This window comes from Carassius auratus, chromosome 35 (genome assembly GCF_003368295.1).
Source record: "Carassius auratus strain Wakin chromosome 35, ASM336829v1, whole genome shotgun sequence".
Lineage (NCBI taxonomy): Eukaryota > Metazoa > Chordata > Actinopteri > Cypriniformes > Cyprinidae > Carassius > Carassius auratus.
Window position 1 is genome coordinate 19706386 of NC_039277.1, and position 18316 is coordinate 19724701.

Genomic DNA, 18316 nt, shown 5'->3' on the forward strand with positions numbered 1-18316 from the left:
TATTATTAAATATTCTTTACAACCCAATAGTAATAGATTTATTTGGTAATTTGTATAAAAACAAATAATATTTAGTGTGATAATAGTGTTTGTTGTTGTTGAACAGGTTTTCTGTCTTTAATCTGGTGTTTCTTCTTTCAGTCCGAGTGAGTGTTGACACGCAACACATTTCCTGTGAAAGCAGCACATTCATGTTTTCTGTTGTGTGTGGAGCTTGAGCGATCACCATCTGCTGTCATTGTGTAAACTCAAACGTTCACGCTCCGCTGACGAGTGTGTGTGTGTGTGTGTGTGTGTGTCCAGGGGCCGGTGATCTACGCCCAGCTCGATCACTCCGGCAGTAAGAACTCCTTCCACAAGATGGAGCCGGTGGTGTACGCAGACATCCGTAAGAACTAGAGCTCCTGGCGTGTGCATCTCTTCTTCTGCTCGTTCAGAGCGTGATCGGTCACACGGGTGGGTTAGGACTGGACTGATGACGGCACGTGACCACAGACTCTTTCTTCTGTTTCTATGTCAATGTGTGTTTCTAGATTACCATAACGCCGCTGTAGAGGACGGATCTCACACGTCTCCCCACTCAAACTACACAGACGTTACACAGACTAGTGCTTTCTATCATCCCCAGAGTCTCTTTAGATTCTCACTACTGGAGTACAGTACTCTTTTACTGTTTTACATTCAAAAATACTGTTTTGTCTTTGTTTTTTGGCATTTAAATCAAGAAAAATACTATCAAGATTAGGGATGTCAGTTTTAGATTATTTCCATTATCAATCGTCGTTTAACATTCAGATCATTTTACTGAACGTGCCTCTTTAAATGGTTTCCTGGTGCTTCTTGTGTTTTAAAACACAATTGCAATGTTTTGACTCACATCATGGCGTTTAAAATACAATGATCCGAGCCGGGATTTATTTGGAGGTCATTGCTCACGTCTCATTCGGCACAAATCCAAATGTTTCCATATTCACAGTGTATTTGAATGTTAAACTATTATTTATCATGTAAACTGCTCTGCTTGTACTTTAAATGCTTTCATATATCTGGAAAAGATCATCCTCTTCACATGAGCAAGAACGTCCTTGGCATCACGGCAGATTGAATTGAACAGCTGAGACATAAAAACACTTTGGAGTAAGATATCATCTGCAAAAGTTTACTTTTATTAGTGCACACTAAAAATGTGTTCATCATGAATGAACTATGATGCATTTATCATTAGCACAACATTAAATCAGTTACCTGACCATCGAAAGCTGTAATCGACTGCATCTCTTATCAACAGTTAATTGATCATCGATTAATCATTGACATCCCTAATCGTGATGCATCAATATTTTGCCACTTAAGTAATATATTTTGGTTTTGCATAATGAGCATGAGAGATTATGGGAAAATGTTTTCAGTTGTTGTTTTCTTCAGTTAATGATCAAGTTCCTTTTTTTTCATCAGGGTCACATTTCACCACGAAATCAATCAATTAAAAACGATAGTTTGCCAAATTAAGTCTTTCTAAATGGTTTTTTTTATGACACTTTTTGACAATTATGATTCTCATTACTGCGTTAAATTATATTACTGTAAAAAAAAAAAAGAAATTAACGTAAAAAAGCATAAATATTTTGCCATTTAAGTAATATATTTTGGATATTGATCATGAGAATTATTTTTATTTTTAAAAGGTCAAGCTTTTTTTTTATGCACATTTCTACACCATATCAAAATTGGTTTTGTGTAGATAAAATATAAACCGAGCCTCTTTCACAAATAAATTCTGGGAAATACAGGGATAATGTTGTTCATACACACTGCAGAATCATTCACACACATCCCGTAAAGATCATTAAAAACCCTCGATTTCATTACTGTAATAGTTATAATTTTTAAACATTGAAATACCATTGTGTACATACTTTAGATTTACATTACAAATTATTTTTGCTTTATGAGAATTTGCATTGTGATGTTATTTTTATTTTTTTCATTAATTGTCCAGAGGAGACGTGTAATTTTTGGATGTGATGTCCATCAGGTGTAGTGTGTGTGGTGAGACGTGAGATCGGTCCGGATGCGTCTGCATGTAACTGACCTTCTAACCACTGTCCAGTCCAGTGTTATACAGTACTGCTTGTGTCAAAGCAGTTTACAGTGCAAGAAGACAGCTGAGGATCATGGGTAATCGTCACGCGTCCATGATCCGAAACACTCCAAAAGCTGACGAACAGGAGGACGGTTTGCACGTCTCAATGGTTAGACTAGTTAGCTTGTTAACAAGAGCGCACTAATCCTGTTAGCATAGATGTTCTTCAGTGAGAGTTCAGTCAGCTCGACTCGACTCCATGTTCTGCATTTAATGCATGTCTGCCATTCGAGTTGAAACACTCCACTTTTATGTCTTAAGTTTAAAAAAAGATTTGTTTTTAAAAATGTACATTTCATGTGTTATAACTTAAATTTTGTTTTCATTTCTGACACTTTTGAACACTATTGAGACCAAAATGAGCTGTGATTGATGGATCATTCCTTTGCTTTTCTGATGCTGGAGTCATGTTATTTTTGTTGTGTTTAGTTTTTTTGATAATTTTCTTTATACCGTACATTCCATGATGCCTGTCAGTACTGATGTGATTCTGTTACTGCGGTTGCATATCCTGCGCTATTTCTGATTCAGACTGGAGCACTCTTGCATCACATGATCATGTTAACTGGAACACTATGGATGAGAGTGCCTTCATCGACCAATGCCTGTTACACACTTCCTGTGTTTTCTTCTTGTTTTATTTGCTTTTTGTATATGAACACAGTCATATCTGTCTAATTTTATACATTATACAAAAAATATATCAAACTGAATTAAAGCACCTGTTATGTGTGTTTATTTGTCTTGACTATGTGGTGTATGGAAGCTTGTTTCCACCACTGAAGAAAAACACATTAAAGGTTTAAATTGTGACTCTTTATATCGCAATTCTTACTTTTTTCCAGTGGTGTCAAAAGTACTGGCATTCATTACTCAAGTAGAAGTATAGATACTAGAGTTTAAAAAGACTTTTGTAGAAGTTGAAGTATCAACTCAAGCTTTTTACTCAAGTAAAAGTGTAAAAGTACTGGTTTAAAAAACTACTTAAAGTATAAAAGTAAAAGTAATGTAAGGGGAAAAAAATGGCATTAAGAACAAAAGCTTAGGCCGCACCACAGGGGCCTATTGTACACTACCCCACCTCCTCAAAAAACATTTTTCTAAAGGCCATAGGCCATAATGACTATAATGTTCATGTTGAAAAATTTGGGAAGCACTAGGCTTCCTGTTTCAGCCGCATATATGAAAATACAAAAATGGTGTGCACATCCCAAACATCCAATTAGGACACAGGTGCAAGACAACTAAATGATATAGACAAATAAAGAAGTGAAGTCTGAACACTGAAAACTACTGCTCCAGAGGAATTTAATCAAGCAACGTTTCGACCTTCAGGTCTTCCTCAGCCGCATATATGTCCATTTAAAATGAACGCACTTTAGTACAATCCAAATACATTAAAGGACTAGAGATATGATTACTAGTTGCCAATAAGTATTGTTATAGTGCAAAAAGTCAAACTTCAGAGGCTTGTCATCAATAACTTGTGATTAATCAAAAACTAAAACTGAAAAAGAAATCATAATCCTGATACTTTCTTGATTGATAGCTTCTTGTATTTGGTACATACGTCCAGTGTTCGGGGGGGAACGAGTTACAAAGTTGGTATAGCCTACTTATCACAACATTGTCAATCACATCGTCAATCGAAAACGCTAATTTATTAAAACGTCTCGCTACCGAACTACCTACAGTAGCTTAATTTGTGGAGGACGAAGAAAAAACACTCATTTGGTAAATGAGCCAGTGAGAAATAATAACTTTTAAGTAGGGTCCAGTGCCTTTTCAATACTTTTAAAACGGTACCGGCTCCTAAACAGTGCCTGAACCGATACTTTAAAAAAAAGAACCACAAAAAAACTATGGATAACTTTAAAGAACATTACAAATATTTAAAATAAATCCATAGCTTGTTGTGCAAGTTGTGCTTCCCTTAATCTAAGGCTAATAAATGTATTTCACAATCTGGGTCATTATTTAATACAAAAGCACACATAATGTTTCTACTGTATCTCTGTCACTCACTCTGATATTTAGTTAAGATGAGTGCTGTCTGTCACTGTCTTAAATCAGTTCTGTGAATTACTGTATGCTCATTCTTTATAAAGTAGCAACAATGTTGTTTTTAAAATACAGTACTGTGCAAAAGTCTTATGGAAAAATTAGTATTTTCTCCCCAAAAAGGGTTTTAAGCCAGTTATTTATATCTTTTGCTGTAGTGTGTCAGTAGGAAATATCAGTTTGCCATTAATTTTAATAATAATCTAGTGCGATTCTGAATGCACAAGCAGTCTGACAACGGCAAAATGAATGTTTGGAAATGTAAACTGATATTTTATACTGACACACTACAGCAAAATATATAAATAACTGGCCTAACACCATTCTTTTAAGTGAAAATACTAACGTGTCTAAGACTTTTGCACAGTAGTGTATGTATAAAGTACGTATGATTAAATTAAGTATATTTAAGTAAGTGTAATTAAAGTATGTGTTCGTTCATATGTGTTAAAGGCTAGATTTTCGCTGGAGGAAACGGCTGTGGTGTGATGAGCGAAAACTTTACAGATGAGAAACCGACTGCTACCTCGTGACCTTTTGTAAACTGTATTTATGACAAAGAACTGCACATATATTCTAACAATCTATCGATAAACACATACCTTGTGTCCTCTGTTTGTTTAAGTGCGCATGCGCTGCTCCGTTCGCGGTCTTTGCTCTGTGGATTGAAGAGCGCGCTGAAAGACGGGAGGAGACCGGTCTGACGCTGGTTTCATGTGAAATTTAAGCGGACTGACTCTGAGGCGATCGGATACCGGTTCCATACCCAACCCTACTTTTAAGAAATATATTTTTTGATAAACGAACCCAAAAACTGTCTATGTCCTGGCTGGACTGTGATGTGATTTGTGTCACGTGCAGGTGCGATGGATCGCGTACAGACCAATAGGGTGTCGGAATGGTATATGTTTATACTTCTCATCCAACCACAATCAAATTCACTACATCCGGATGGCGCGATTTATCTGGATAGGGTTTTTATTTTATTTTATTTTTTTAATGATGACAAGCCGGAATGAAAACAAGCCGAAAATTAAATAGCAGTAACGAAGCTATTTTTAAAATGTAAGGAGTAGAAAGTACAGATACTTGCCTGAAAATGTAAGGAGTGGAAGTAAAAAGTCGGCTGAAAAATAATCACTCAAGTAAAGTATAGATACCCCAAATTTCTACTTAAGTACAGTAACGAAGTATTTGTACTTCGTTACTTGACACCTCTGCTTTTTTCTCTGAATTGTGATATAAACTCATAATTTGGAGTTACAAATTCTGAATTGACATTAACCCACAAGAAAAAAGGTATAAACTTGTGATTGTGAGAAAAAAAGTCAGAATTGCAAGATATATACTTGCGATTGCGAGAAAAAATTTCAGAATTGCGAGATATAAAAAATTTATAATTGCGAGATATATACTTGCGATTGCCAGATAAAAAGTCAGAATTGCGAGATATAAAAAATCTATAATTGCGAGATATATACTTGCGAAAGCGAGATAAAAAGTCAGAATTGCAAGATATAAAAAAGCTATAATTGCGAGATATATACTTGCGATTGCCAGATAAAAAATCTGAATTGCGAGATATATACTTGCGATTGCGAGAAAAAAGTAAAAATTGTGAGATTTAAAAAAGCTATAATTGCGAGATATATATACTTGTGATTGCGAGATAAAAAGTCAGAATTGTGAGATATATACTTGTGATTGCGAGATAAAAAGTCAGAATTGCGAGATATAAAAAAGCTATAATTGTGAGATATATACTTGTGATTGCGAGATAAAAAGTCTGAATTGCGAGATATAAAAAATATATAATTGCGAGATATATACTTGCAATTGTGAGATAAAAAGTCAGAATTGCGAGATATAAAAAAGTTATAATTGCGAGATATATACTTGCGATTGCCAGATAAAAAATCTGAATTGTGAGATATATACTTGCGATTGCGAGAAAAAAGTAAAAATTGCAAGATATAAAAAAGCTATAGTTGCGAGACATATACTTGTGATTGCGAGATAAAAAGTCAGAATTGCGAGATATATACTTGTGATTGCGAGATAAAAAGTCAGAATTGCGAGATATAAAAAAAATCTATAATTGCGAGATATATACTTGTGATTGCGAGATAAAAAGTCAGAATTGCGAGATATAAAAAAGATATAATTGTGAGATATACACTTGTGATTGCGAGAAAAGTCAGAATAGCAATATATAAAGCTATTGTTGCGAGAAATTGCAAAAAAGTCACAATTTATGTTCTGCAATTTTAACTTTATAACTTGTAATTGCAAGTTCATATCTGATGAAAAAAGTTGGAATTGTCTTTTAATCTTTTTATTCTGTGGTAGAAAAAAACTTCCATAGTAATGGGTTACTGGGAAATAATCGGCACAATTACTCCAGACTCATTAGGGAGTAAACTCTTCAGCTGAATTTGACTGAAATCCAAATTGAGAATGAAAGCAGGTTTGTTTTTGTTTCCATTTTGAATGACCGTCTGCTCTTCATCTTTCTATCAATATCAGCTGTGCTATACATTGAATCTCTTTATTAAAAGCTTTTAAAGAAACACATAACTCAAATATGACAAATATTTGCTCTCAGTGGATGAAAGGATTCGTGTCAGTGAAGAATGTTATCTAGAGTTAGTCTGAAGTGGAAGTGATTTAATGAGACCACAAACAAACCCAGGGACGCACAGCTCTTGGTCCACATTACAGCTGCTCCGTCTCCAGTGTCCTTCCTCAGAAGAAGATCTACTGATTCATCTGTAATCTGAGCTACTGAAACATGCCATACTGCATTCTACTTGACCTGAACCTAAAGTACTGCTTACTTTCAAAGGAAACTCGGCGGAAAAATGTGAAACATGTGTTTAATGTATTGTCTTAGTCTTTCTCTGGAAACCATCTGTTCACAGATCTGACTGGACACAAGCTCATCATAGCAGACTTTGTGACCTATTAAAAAAAATGTCAAACAGTTTGAGCTTATATAACTATAATTTATAATTTATAATAAAATATATATATAAATGTTTATAAAAAAGAAACATTGAAATATTTTATTTAGATGTTTTATTTTGATTATTCTATTTTTTTTTTTAGCTAAAATTTTAATTTAACAACACATTCACGTTCAGTTCAAAACGGAAGAGAATTAGGGCCAAGCAATAAATAAAATAAAATAAAACAACGTCTAGAGATTAAAATCATTATAATGTGAGATTAAATTTGTTACATTTCATAATTTTTTTTTTTTTTTTGAAAAAATGTTGAAAATTAAATAATAAAATTTCAAGAATAAAGTCGTGTTTAGAGGAAAAACTCGTTCAATTTTGAGAAAAAAAAAGAAAAATACTTGTTAAATTTTGATAATGAATAAACTCATTTAATTAAAAAATAGCTGTATAATAAACTCATTAAATTATAGCATTAGCTGTCATGAAGTCACAAACATTGAATTACAGGAACAAAACCATTGTTCACATAATGACAGTGTAATGTTATGGTAATATCAGAACTAATATAGATTAAATATTTAGTCACTCAACTAATTTTGATCAAGAGAATTCAATTTTTTATTAAGGTCATGGAAAATAGTTTTTCCCGCATTATGCATCTCTAAGAATAGTGATTATAAATTCTGTCTCGGTTCATGCAACATCTTTTATTTGTGCAGTGTATTGTTGTTATAAAGCAGTGAGAAAAACTCATAAAATAATGCTATCTTTATTTAAATCATATATACAAAGTGGTTAAAAACATGTTCACAGTCATTTCAGGGTTCAGATTCACATTGGGATTTCCAGCAGTTCAAGTCTAGAAAATAAATCTTTGTGTATTACAGAACGCTAATGTTTCTACAAACACAAAACACAATACACACAGGCAAAATATCACCAGACTTCATTTAACAAGCAATTGTGTGACTGTTGTGCATTAGTGACACGTTCACATTTCTGCTACAGAGATTTTCCGGTTCGTCAGTCACGGGGAACGTAAGAAACTGATCATCTTATCATCAAAAAATGAAGAACTGCTTTATCTAGTTCAGCTAGAAACCTCACTTATCCTCCTTAGTTTTAATGTAAAAACAGATTCGGGTATTTTTAACTTAACGTGCGAGGCTGCTGGTGTCTTTCGGTGTTTTCATTTATGATATTTGATGTTGCAAACTGGTTTTAATGCAAGCATGTGTCCTTCATGGAATAATAAACGTAATTTCAACTTTTCATCTCACAAATGAGATAAATATTCACATTTGAATTATGAGATATAAACTCAGAATTATGAAATACAAACTTAAAATGTCAAGAAAAAGTAAACTGCAGAGAAAAAAGTAAGATAAATTGTGAGATATAAACTCAGAATAACAAGATACAAACTTGGAATTATTGTAAATATGAGATATAAACGTAGAATTGCAAAAAATAAAAGTCAGCTGCAGAGAGAAAAGTCAACACTGTGAATTATAAAGTCAGAATTATGAGATACAAACTCGGAATTGCAGGAAATATGTTCAGAATGCTGACAGAAGTCAGATTTGGTTTTCTAAGAAGCTCAAGTTTGTATCTGATGATGTGTGTGTGGTGTGTTTGGGTCAGAGCCGCTGCAGGACGGTCACACAGCCGTGATAACTCAGACAGCGGGTCAGCGGCTTCTCCTCCGTCACTTTACCGGTCACCGGGTCGAACGCCCAGATCTGATCCAGGGCCACCGAGTGTTCATCACGACCGCCGACCACATACACCTTCCCGTCGCACACGGTCAGCCCGCAGCCCTCCTGAAACACACACACACACAGGGGTCAGAGCGTGGCCTGTGACAGCGGCAGTGTCACACAGTGAAGCCGAGGCTGTGCCGCACCAGTTTGACGGGCAGCTCTGCGGCTCGGCTCCAGGAGTCTGTGTGCGGCGTGTAGCTGTAGATGTGCTCCAGCAGACCTCCGGTCACATAGATGCAGCTGTTGAGCGTCACAGCCGTGATGGAGCGCTGAGAGAAGGGACAGGACGACACGTATGACCAGCGGTCACTCACCGGGTCGTAACACTGCACCTGCCACACGTGATGGACATCACACACTCAGTACACTCAGGGGTTAAAACATTTAATCAACTTCATATTTAAGTAGTTCAAGTCATAGATATGGTTATTGTGACAATTGTTTCATATTCTTTTTTCTCTCGTGTTGCCTCCCAAGGAAAGAAATCAGGAGAGAGAAAAGGGGTTTTTATAGACCAAAAAAGATTTTTTTAAATATTTATTTATTTTTTTACAGAGGAAAAAGTTTTCTGTGGGAGAGGAAAAGTTTTTGAAAATGTTTCTAAAGAGAGAATTGTTTTTTTTGTACACAGTTTGTGTTTTGTTTTGTTTTTTAAGGAAAAAAAGTTTTTGAAGAATTTTTTTTTTTTTTGAAGGGAGAAAAAAAATATTTCATGAGAGAGGGAAAAGTTTTTGATTTAAGTTTAATTATATCTGTTTTGTAGCTACTTGTTTTGTAATCACAATTACAAAATGTTTTTTGAAAAGAAAAAGAAAGTTTTCTTGTTTTTTGTTTTTTTTTGAGAGAAAGAAAAAGTTTTTAAAGAACGTGAATATGTTTTTATGTGAGAAAAAAACAGTATTTCATGAGAGAGAGAAAATGTTTTGGGGGAGAAAACAAATTCAGATTTTCCTGTTTTGAATTCACATCACTTCCCAAGAGACAAGCAAATTAAGAGTCATTAAATAAATGTTGTGCTGTTCCGTGGAAGTTCCTGTTTGTGTTCAGTTTCACTGTTAATCTAATCTGTTCTACAGTTCGGTACATGTTTGTGCTCGCTCTCACCCGGTCAGTGTTGTTGTGGTCACTCACTGCTCCTCCGATGATGTAGAGTTTCCCACAGCAGCTGCTCACAGCGGCCGAACTGACCGGAAGTAGCAGGTCCGAGACACTGGTCCAGCTGTTCTCGTGAGGACTGTAACGCTCCACGCTGGACAGACGCTCGCGGCCGTTATAACCACCGACCACGTACAGCTGCACACACACACACACACACACACACACACTGTCAGCGCACGCAGTGGAACCCGTCGGACTGAAGGCCGTCTCAGGTCCACTCACCTTCCCACACAGAGAGGTCATCTTGTGCCTCCAGCGACCGCGGCTGAGCCCTCGAACCCGAACCCAGTGACTGATCTGCGGCATGAAGCGCCACACGTCTGCGCTGTTCAGCTGCCCGCCTGCACACACACACACACACACACACACACACACATTCACATTTCAATTTCAAGTTCACATTTCAATAATTGGACATTTACATCAATTCATTTAGCAGACCCTTTTACGTTTCTGACTCACAGACTGTAAGTACTTTTTAATATTTAAAGAATTTGTCACTGATGATTCAAACACAGTTTTGAGCAGTGAGGGGCGTAACATTTCCGTAACACGCTTGAGGCATTCAGCCAATCACAACACACTGGACAGCTGGCCAATCAGAGCACACCTCTCTTTTCAGACCAATGAGCTTTCAGAAGGCGGGGCATAGAGGAGAAACAATAATGTACAGTATGTGGAAAATTATGTGTTTTTTTAACCTTTAACCACACTGTAAAACCGAACAGTGAAATTAATCAAATGAAATTAGTTAATTGCACTCAAATAATAACGAAAGTTCATTGGACTTAATTTAAATAAGTTCTGTTAACTCAAAAATTTGTTGTAATGAGGTGAACTTAAAATGATTGTGTTTTCTAGTTCCCAGCATGCTTTGCATCAGAAAACAAGGAAAATAAATTTAGAAATGAAGTGTTATTTTGTGTGTTTTTACACAAGATTAACATAGAGGGACATAAGTTAATACATAAATGTTGTGTTATATTAGTGGTGAAGAGTAGAGCCTGTGGTTAGACTGAGGATGGACAGCAAAAGCCTAATTTTGAGTGTATTTCCCACATTATAGGAGTTGAAAAATAGATAAAATTATGAGTGAATGACTCCCTAATTATAAGTTCAGAAATATAATTGTTTAAGATAACTCTGAGATAATTTAAGGCAACTGGAATTAAATTTTTTAAGTTTATGTAAACTTAAAACATTTAAAAACATCACTTAAATGTTTTTGTGTAATCTGTTACAAAATATTTTTTGAGTTCTGTGAACTTATCAGGGTTTACAGTGCACATAAACACATTTCATTACACCAAATACACTAAATAATGTTCTTTTTACAAATGTCATATGACCCCTTTAATGTTTAAAAAATATATGAATCAAAAACCTTTTAGTGGTTATTAGAATTGTTTTTTTTGATTATAATGTTTTTGCAGGGTTGGATAAGATGGCCGATTTATATTGTGATTATTTTGTCATATATTGCAATTTCAATTTTGTATATTTAATTTGATATAAAAACAAGCTGTTAGTTTGGGTTTAAAAGACACTAAATATTCAGAAATCAATATCAGATATCAGACCATTAATGCAAATGTCATAAATAAACTGAATCTAGAGCACATTGCATTTCCAAAATGCATGTTAAACTCACATTAAACACATTAAAAACGTGATTATCACCTGCACGTGTGTAAATGTGACGCACAACAGACTGTATATAGACAGTGTTCAATAATCACACACACAATCTGCTCTGATTTTAGATGCAACCTTTGAATCTTACATTTGACTGGAATAGTTGTTCATCCACGCACAAACACCCATCTACGTTAAACGGTCAGATTACTCAACGGTTTTCAGTTCCACACATATTTACATGAATATCATGCAGGTTGACACTCGTAGCTGTATGTTTACATCGTTCTGTCATCATTCATTCTCCAAGCCTCTATGATTTAGAGATTCTTTGAACCAAACAACACTGCACTTTAACTTTCGTCGCACGGACAAACACTCTTTCATGTTTCACAGGAGGAAGAAACCGTAGGGGTTTGTAGGTGAGTATAAACCAGAAGGAATGCATGTCTCAGAGCCGACAGAAGCACATAACTACACAAGGCTGTAATCATGGCGTGTTTGTGTGGCTTGATTCTCTGGAATCACGTGTCACAGATGCCAGGCTGATGCTGGAGCTGATAGAGTAACACAGAAGACAGATGTGAGACTGATCCTGAGACAGCTGCACACACACAGCGCTGAGAGCAGCTAGCGAGCGCTAATCACTCTTACTCTGCTCTCTCTGATGTGTGTAAGAGAAGGGAAGACAGACGTCTGTGATACCTGACACATAGATGTCGTTCTGAAGCTCACAGGTTGCAAACTCAGATTTGGAGTAACCGGGCAGAGAAGGGGCAGCCGTCCACTCTCCTGACCACACGTTCAGCTTCTCTGTGAAGGACAGTCTGGAGAAACCGTTCTTATCACAGCCACCGATCACGAAGATCAGCTCAGCCCAGCCAGAGCACCTGCACACACACACACACACACACACACACACATATTAAGACATGAAGATGAACCCTGATGCATCTAACAGGGTTTCTGCAGATCTTGTAAAAAGTCTTAATTCTTCGTTCTGCAAATCAAGATCTTAAATCAAAACAGAAAGTGCTGGATTCATAAAGTCCTGGCACTAAATGTTGCATGAACGGCTAAAAATGAATCTCTTCCTCAGTATCTGTCTTGTATCAAGTACTAATATCTAAACATCTTTAAATCAAGAATCATTTACTGCAGATGTGAACTGAAGATGAGAAGCCTGGTTTCTGAGAAACTGAACACAATCAAGTTTGTGGTTAACACAAAAAACAAATATCGGCCAGCGTCATTCTTCATCAGAAAATTCATCTTGTGTTGCCTTTGAGTTAAGTTGATTTTTGGGACTCCACCGGCAAAGACTTGTCTTTCCTCGTCTTCTGGAGTAAATGCATCTTGTAGACTGATCAGATTGTCATGTTTTCTTGACTTGGTCCTTCATAAAACCTCTGCTCATTGCTGAAAAAAGTCTAATGTTTCTGTTTGTTCACCTGGATATCTGTTGCACAACTCTCTTTATAAATACAAAACCGAGCTGAATCTACCACAGATATAAAACTAGACAAACTATCATTTTTGCAAACAACAGAAAGTGTTAAAACACATATGTGAGTGTGTGTGTTAAGTGTACATTTGTTAAATTAAGGTTTACACGTCATCTGGAGCTGAATAAATGATCTCTCCAGTGATGTGTGGTTTGTGAGGAGGACAATATTTATCTGAGATACAACTATTAGAAAATCTGGAATCTGGAGCAAAAACATCTAAATATTGAGAAAATCATCTTTAAAGTTGTTCAAATGAAGTTCTTAGCAATGCATATTACTAATCAAACATTAAGTTTTGATATATTTACAGTAGGAGATTTACTAAATATCTTCATGAACATGATCTTCACTTAAAGGGTTAGTTCACCCACAAATCAAAACAACAGACACGGAAGAGAAGACAATGCTGAATAAAGTCGTCGTTTTTGCTATTTTTGGACCAAAATGTATTTTGGATGCTTCAGAATATTCTAACGGACCCTCTGATGTCACATGGTCTACTCTGATGATGTTTTTCTGACCTTTCTGGACATGGACAGTAGACCGTACACACAGCTTCAATGGAGGGACTGAGAGCTCTCGGACTAAATCTAAAATATCTTAAACTGTGCTCCGATTTTTGGGTGAACTAACCCTTTAATTTTTGACTGATATGATGTATGGTTGTCTCTTGCTACAAATATACCCCGAGACTGAAGAGTGCTTCTGTGCTGCAGGGTCATGACTGTGAAGATGTAGTAATGCATGTGCAGTCCGGACTCACCGGCGGGGTTTGGTGCGCTCCGACTGCACCTCCCGTCCAAACACACGGTACATGCGCGCCTCCTGCAGCAGCGGCCGCAGCTCCACACACTCCTGCACCGTCTCATCCGCCTCCAGCACAGCGCTGAAGAACGCCGGGTCCAGCAGAGGCAGACGCAGACGCTCCAGCAGCTCCCGCAGGTCCTGCTTCCTCTCGTCCGGCCGCTGATGGACCCAGCGGAGCGCAGCGGTCACCAGGACCTCCTCGCTCACCTGCAGACGCTCGCAGGCCAGCAGCTCCAGCACACGGGCTTTGGGCAGACCCAGGAACTCGTCGTGCTGCAGAACCTCCTGGAAGTCCTGGTACAGCAGCGTCTGGCACTGCTCCTGCAGCGGCTCCAGCACGTACAGACTGGCGAAGTCCATCAGCCCCAGACAGTTGGAGTGACTGACGCGCTCCTGCAGGAACTGCACGCAGGCTTTGGACAGTACGGGGACGTCCAGCCGATCCGCCGCCTGGAAGACGCTCTCCACGTTCTCCTCGTCCAGCTTCAGCCGGCCCTCGTACATGAAGTCCAGCAGGTTGTCCATGGCTGTGCTGGAGATGCCGTGCAGCTGGACCACGGGCTGCTGGTTCTCCAGGTAGCTGCTGCTGCTGAACATGGTGCGGAAGAAGAGGCTGCTGGCGCAGAGCGTGGCGCGGTGACACGGGAACTCACAGCCGTCCACCTGCAGGACCACGTCTGTGAAGGTGCCGCTGCGCCGGTACGAGTTCAGCACCTGCAGGATGTGCTCGGCGTGACACGAGCCCGAGCAGAAGCTGACCTTTGACCTGCCGTCCATCAGCTCGCCGTTGGTGCCGAAGCCCATTCTGTGAGGAGCGACAGCGTCATTTAACGACCTGAACATCTGGGTTTAAGATGAGTCTAGATCCGTGCTTTCTCTTAAAGATTTTAATGTCGTCAAGCCACAAAAGACGAGGAAATCACGCATTGCTTTAATTAGAATCAATCAGCAGTTTATAGTCAAATGCAAGCAATTTTATTTTACATTTTATTCATTTATTCAATTTCTGTACCTAAAAACTAATATCAAACATACCTAAAAAACTGAGAAGCACTGTTTGTTTTATTTATCTTTGCTCCGTTGTGTTTATTTGTGCTGTTGCTTGCAGTTAAATTATTTTCTTTATTTTTATTTGACAGTATAGTTCTTTATTCCCTAAGAAAACACATACTGAAACAGTGACTGTAAAACCGTGATACAACCCTAATATATATATGATTACATTTAATATGTAATAAGTTTCACTTATTTATTCTTTTCTAATTTTAAGTAGTTTTTATTCCTTTTCAGTATTAGTTTTAATAATAAACTTCAGTATTAGTTTAAGTTATTTTTGTACATCAAGATAAACTAAATTAAAATGTGAACATTTGCTTCGATAACTAGCTGAAGTAAAATATGTTTAGGTTTTAAAAATTAGTTTCAGTTAATGTTTATTTTATTTCAAGCAGGGTTATTGTCATGAACTAAATCTAAATCTGAAACCACGTAAAGCAGTTTTGCTACTTTACAGTTTTTGTCATAAAACAAACTTTAACTGGGATGAAATAAAATAAAATATAAAAATCTTGTTTTATTTCAGTTATTGCCAAGGCATCTAGTTTAACTTTAAGTGCTAAAATAACTAAAACTACAATAAAAATATAATTATTATTGTTTTATTATTAAGATTTAAAAGAAACAAAAACTAATAAAAATGACAAAAACATATATATAATGTGTATAACATATATATTATAATAACTTCTCAGTGATACTAAAATGACAGATTTCAAGAAACAAAAAATGTTTTTATGGTTTTAGTTTTATTCTACTAACCGTGTGAATTTTTTAATGAGCTCATATTAATGAAAACCCAACAAACTCTTTCTCGTAAACATCTTCCGAATCCTGCAGTCACATTATGCTTCATCTATCCCAAACTTTCTGTTTTTTCATGTTTCCTGTCTTTCAACAGCATTTATATAAAAGCAATCAAATATTATCTCAAATGTGAAACATGTATTTATCAGCGCTCACCTGTGTGAAGATCACTCAGAGAGACAGCGATGAGGATTGAACACAGAGTCACCTGAGACACGTTTATACCTGCGGTGTTCTGAGGGGGAGGGGCTTATGAACATACACAAGCAGTGATGTCACTGGCTGCCGTGGAAACTCATTTCCTGTTCCCATTAAACCCACTTCCCTTATCTGTTCACTAGTAGTGCTTCACTGCAAACAATTACACAACTATCATGACATAAATAACAGTCTGCTGTGTTTTACTATCAATTCTGGAAACTGCTGTCATGTTTTCAGAGGTTACTGTAGAACGTTTATAATATTGGCTTGATAAAACAAACCAGATGAGTCTGCGCGTTATTGTATAATTATAATAAACACACATTCTGTCTAACTGTTTAATGAGCATTTGGGAGTTTTTGATTTCAGAAAAGCAGCAAGCCACTGATTTTACTGTAAAAATTAATATATAGGCTAATAATCATTTCCAATTTTGGAAATAAGATTAAAATACCACTTTTAAATCTTGTTTTGTTTTGAATAGTTTTGGAGGCATGAAATATTAGCCCTTGAGTTAGTTCAAAGGTGAAATCAAACCGGTGTCTCAGCATACAGATCATTGTGCTGCTCGATTATATCTTTAGTTTCACTATCAGTTCATGAAGGAAGCGGAGATCTCACTCTGAGGCTGGAAATAATCTGTTAAATATGCAAAACACGTATCATGACACGCTTATGTGAAGTGTCAAATAAAAGCCGAGTTAGAAAGAATGCTTAGTCTAAATTCCTTTTTATTATTTTGTCATTATTTTACTTCCTCTCATCTAAAGCACTTTGTGTATGAAATGTGTGATATAAATAGACCTGCCTTGCCTGAAAGCAAATGTGGATGATAAACAGATTTAAAAATTATTCAATAATGTTTAATTTTTAATAATTTTTTTAATTGTATTTTTTTAAGCATATTATAGCAAATGCATATTTTTTTGGCCTTATTTTGAAGCACATAATGTTTTATTTATTTACTTATTTGGTCATACATTTAAGGTGAATATACAAACCTGACTCCCAAAAAGTTGGGACACTGTGTAAATTGTGAGTAAAAAAAAAAAAAAAAAAAAAAAAAGGAATAATTTACAAATCTGATAAACATATATTTTACTCACAATAGAATTTAGATAACATATCAAATGTTGAAAGTGAGATATTTTGAAATGTCATGCCAAATATCAGCTCATTTTGGATTTCATGAGAGCTACAAAAAAGTTGGGACAGGTAGCAATAAGAGGCCGGAAAAGTTAAATGTACATATAAGGAACAGCTGGAGGACCAATCTGCAACTTATTAGGTCATTTGGGAACATGATTGGGAATAAAAAGATCCTCTCAGTGTCTCTCAGAAGTCAAGATGGGCAGAGGATCACCAATTCCCCCAATGCTGCGGCGAAAAATACTGGAGCAATATCAGAAAGAGTTTCTCAGAGAAAAATTGCAAGAGTATGAAGTTATCATCATCTACAGTGCATAATATCATCCACAGATTCAGAGAATCTGGAACAATCTCTGTGTGTAAGGGTCAAGGCTAGAACACAATCCACCGTGGCATTCACCGTCGCCGGCTTAAACTCTACAGATCAAGAAAGAAGCCAGATCTAAACATGATCCAGAAGCGCAGGTGTTTTCTCTGGGACAGGGCTCATTTAAAATGAACTGTGGCAAAGTGGAAAACTGTTCTGTGGTCAGACGAATCAAAATGTGAAGTTCTTTTTGTAAAACTGGGATGTGTCTTCAGGATTAAAGAGGACAAGGACAACCCAAGTTGTTATCAGCGCTCAGTTCAGAAGCTGCATCTCTGATGGTGTGGGGTTGCATGAGTGTGTGTGGCATGGGCAGCTTACACATCTGGAAAGATGAGCTCCATCAATGCTGAAAGATATATCCAAGTTCTAGAACAACATATGCTCCCATCCAGACCTCGTCTCTTTCAGGGAAGACCTTGCATTTTCCAACATGACAATGCCAGACCACATACTGCATCAATTACAACATCATGGCTGTGTAGAAGAAGGATCCGGGTCTGAAATGACCAGCCTGCAGTCCAGATCTTTCACCCACAGAAAATATTTGGTGCATCATAAAGAGGAAGATGTGACAAAGAAGACCTAAGACAGTCGAGCAACTAGAAGCCTATATTAGACAAGAATGGGTCAACGTTCCTCTTCCTAAACTTGAGACACTCGTCTCCTCAGTCCCCAGACGTTTGCAGACTGTTATA

General features: G+C 36.8%; 2 protein-coding genes across 2 annotated transcripts in view; one reads left to right on the plus strand and one right to left on the minus strand.

The window, feature by feature from the left end:
- The window catches only part of LOC113054798 (myelin protein zero-like protein 1), an 11683-nt gene extending 8808 nt beyond the window's left edge, over positions 1–2875 (plus strand). The window contains exon 6 of the mRNA XM_026220606.1: positions 304–2875. Within this exon, the coding sequence (XP_026076391.1) occupies positions 304–399 (96 nt within the window). The 3' untranslated portion in view covers positions 400–2875. The remainder of the gene's footprint in view (positions 1–303) is intronic.
- Positions 2876–7914: 5039 nt separating this feature from the next.
- On the minus strand, positions 7915–16372 carry klhl35 (kelch-like family member 35). The gene is made up of 7 exons (XM_026220599.1): positions 16058–16372; positions 13995–14843; positions 12429–12613; positions 10311–10429; positions 10035–10223; positions 9074–9262; positions 7915–8990 (listed from the first exon to the last, which is right to left on the minus strand). Exons 2-7 carry the CDS (start codon positions 14840–14842, stop codon positions 8808–8810), a joined length of 1713 nt encoding a protein of 570 aa, XP_026076384.1. The 5' UTR covers position 14843; positions 16058–16372; the 3' UTR covers positions 7915–8807.
- Positions 16373–18316: the final 1944 nt, after the last annotated feature.

Bases quoted from the DNA above. Each gene is read 5' to 3' on its own strand.
- klhl35 (XM_026220599.1), bottom strand. From the start codon at position 14,842: ATGGGCTTCGGCACCAACGGCGAGCTGATGGACGGCAGGTCAAAGGTC. The intron at 10,430-12,428 runs GTATCACAGACG...GTGTGTGTGCAG, and splicing joins GAACGACATCTATGTGTCAG to GCGGGCAGCTGAACAGCGCA. The intron at 8,991-9,073 runs GTGCGGCACAGC...TGTGTGTTTCAG, and splicing joins CAGAGCTGCCCGTCAAACTG to GAGGGCTGCGGGCTGACCGT.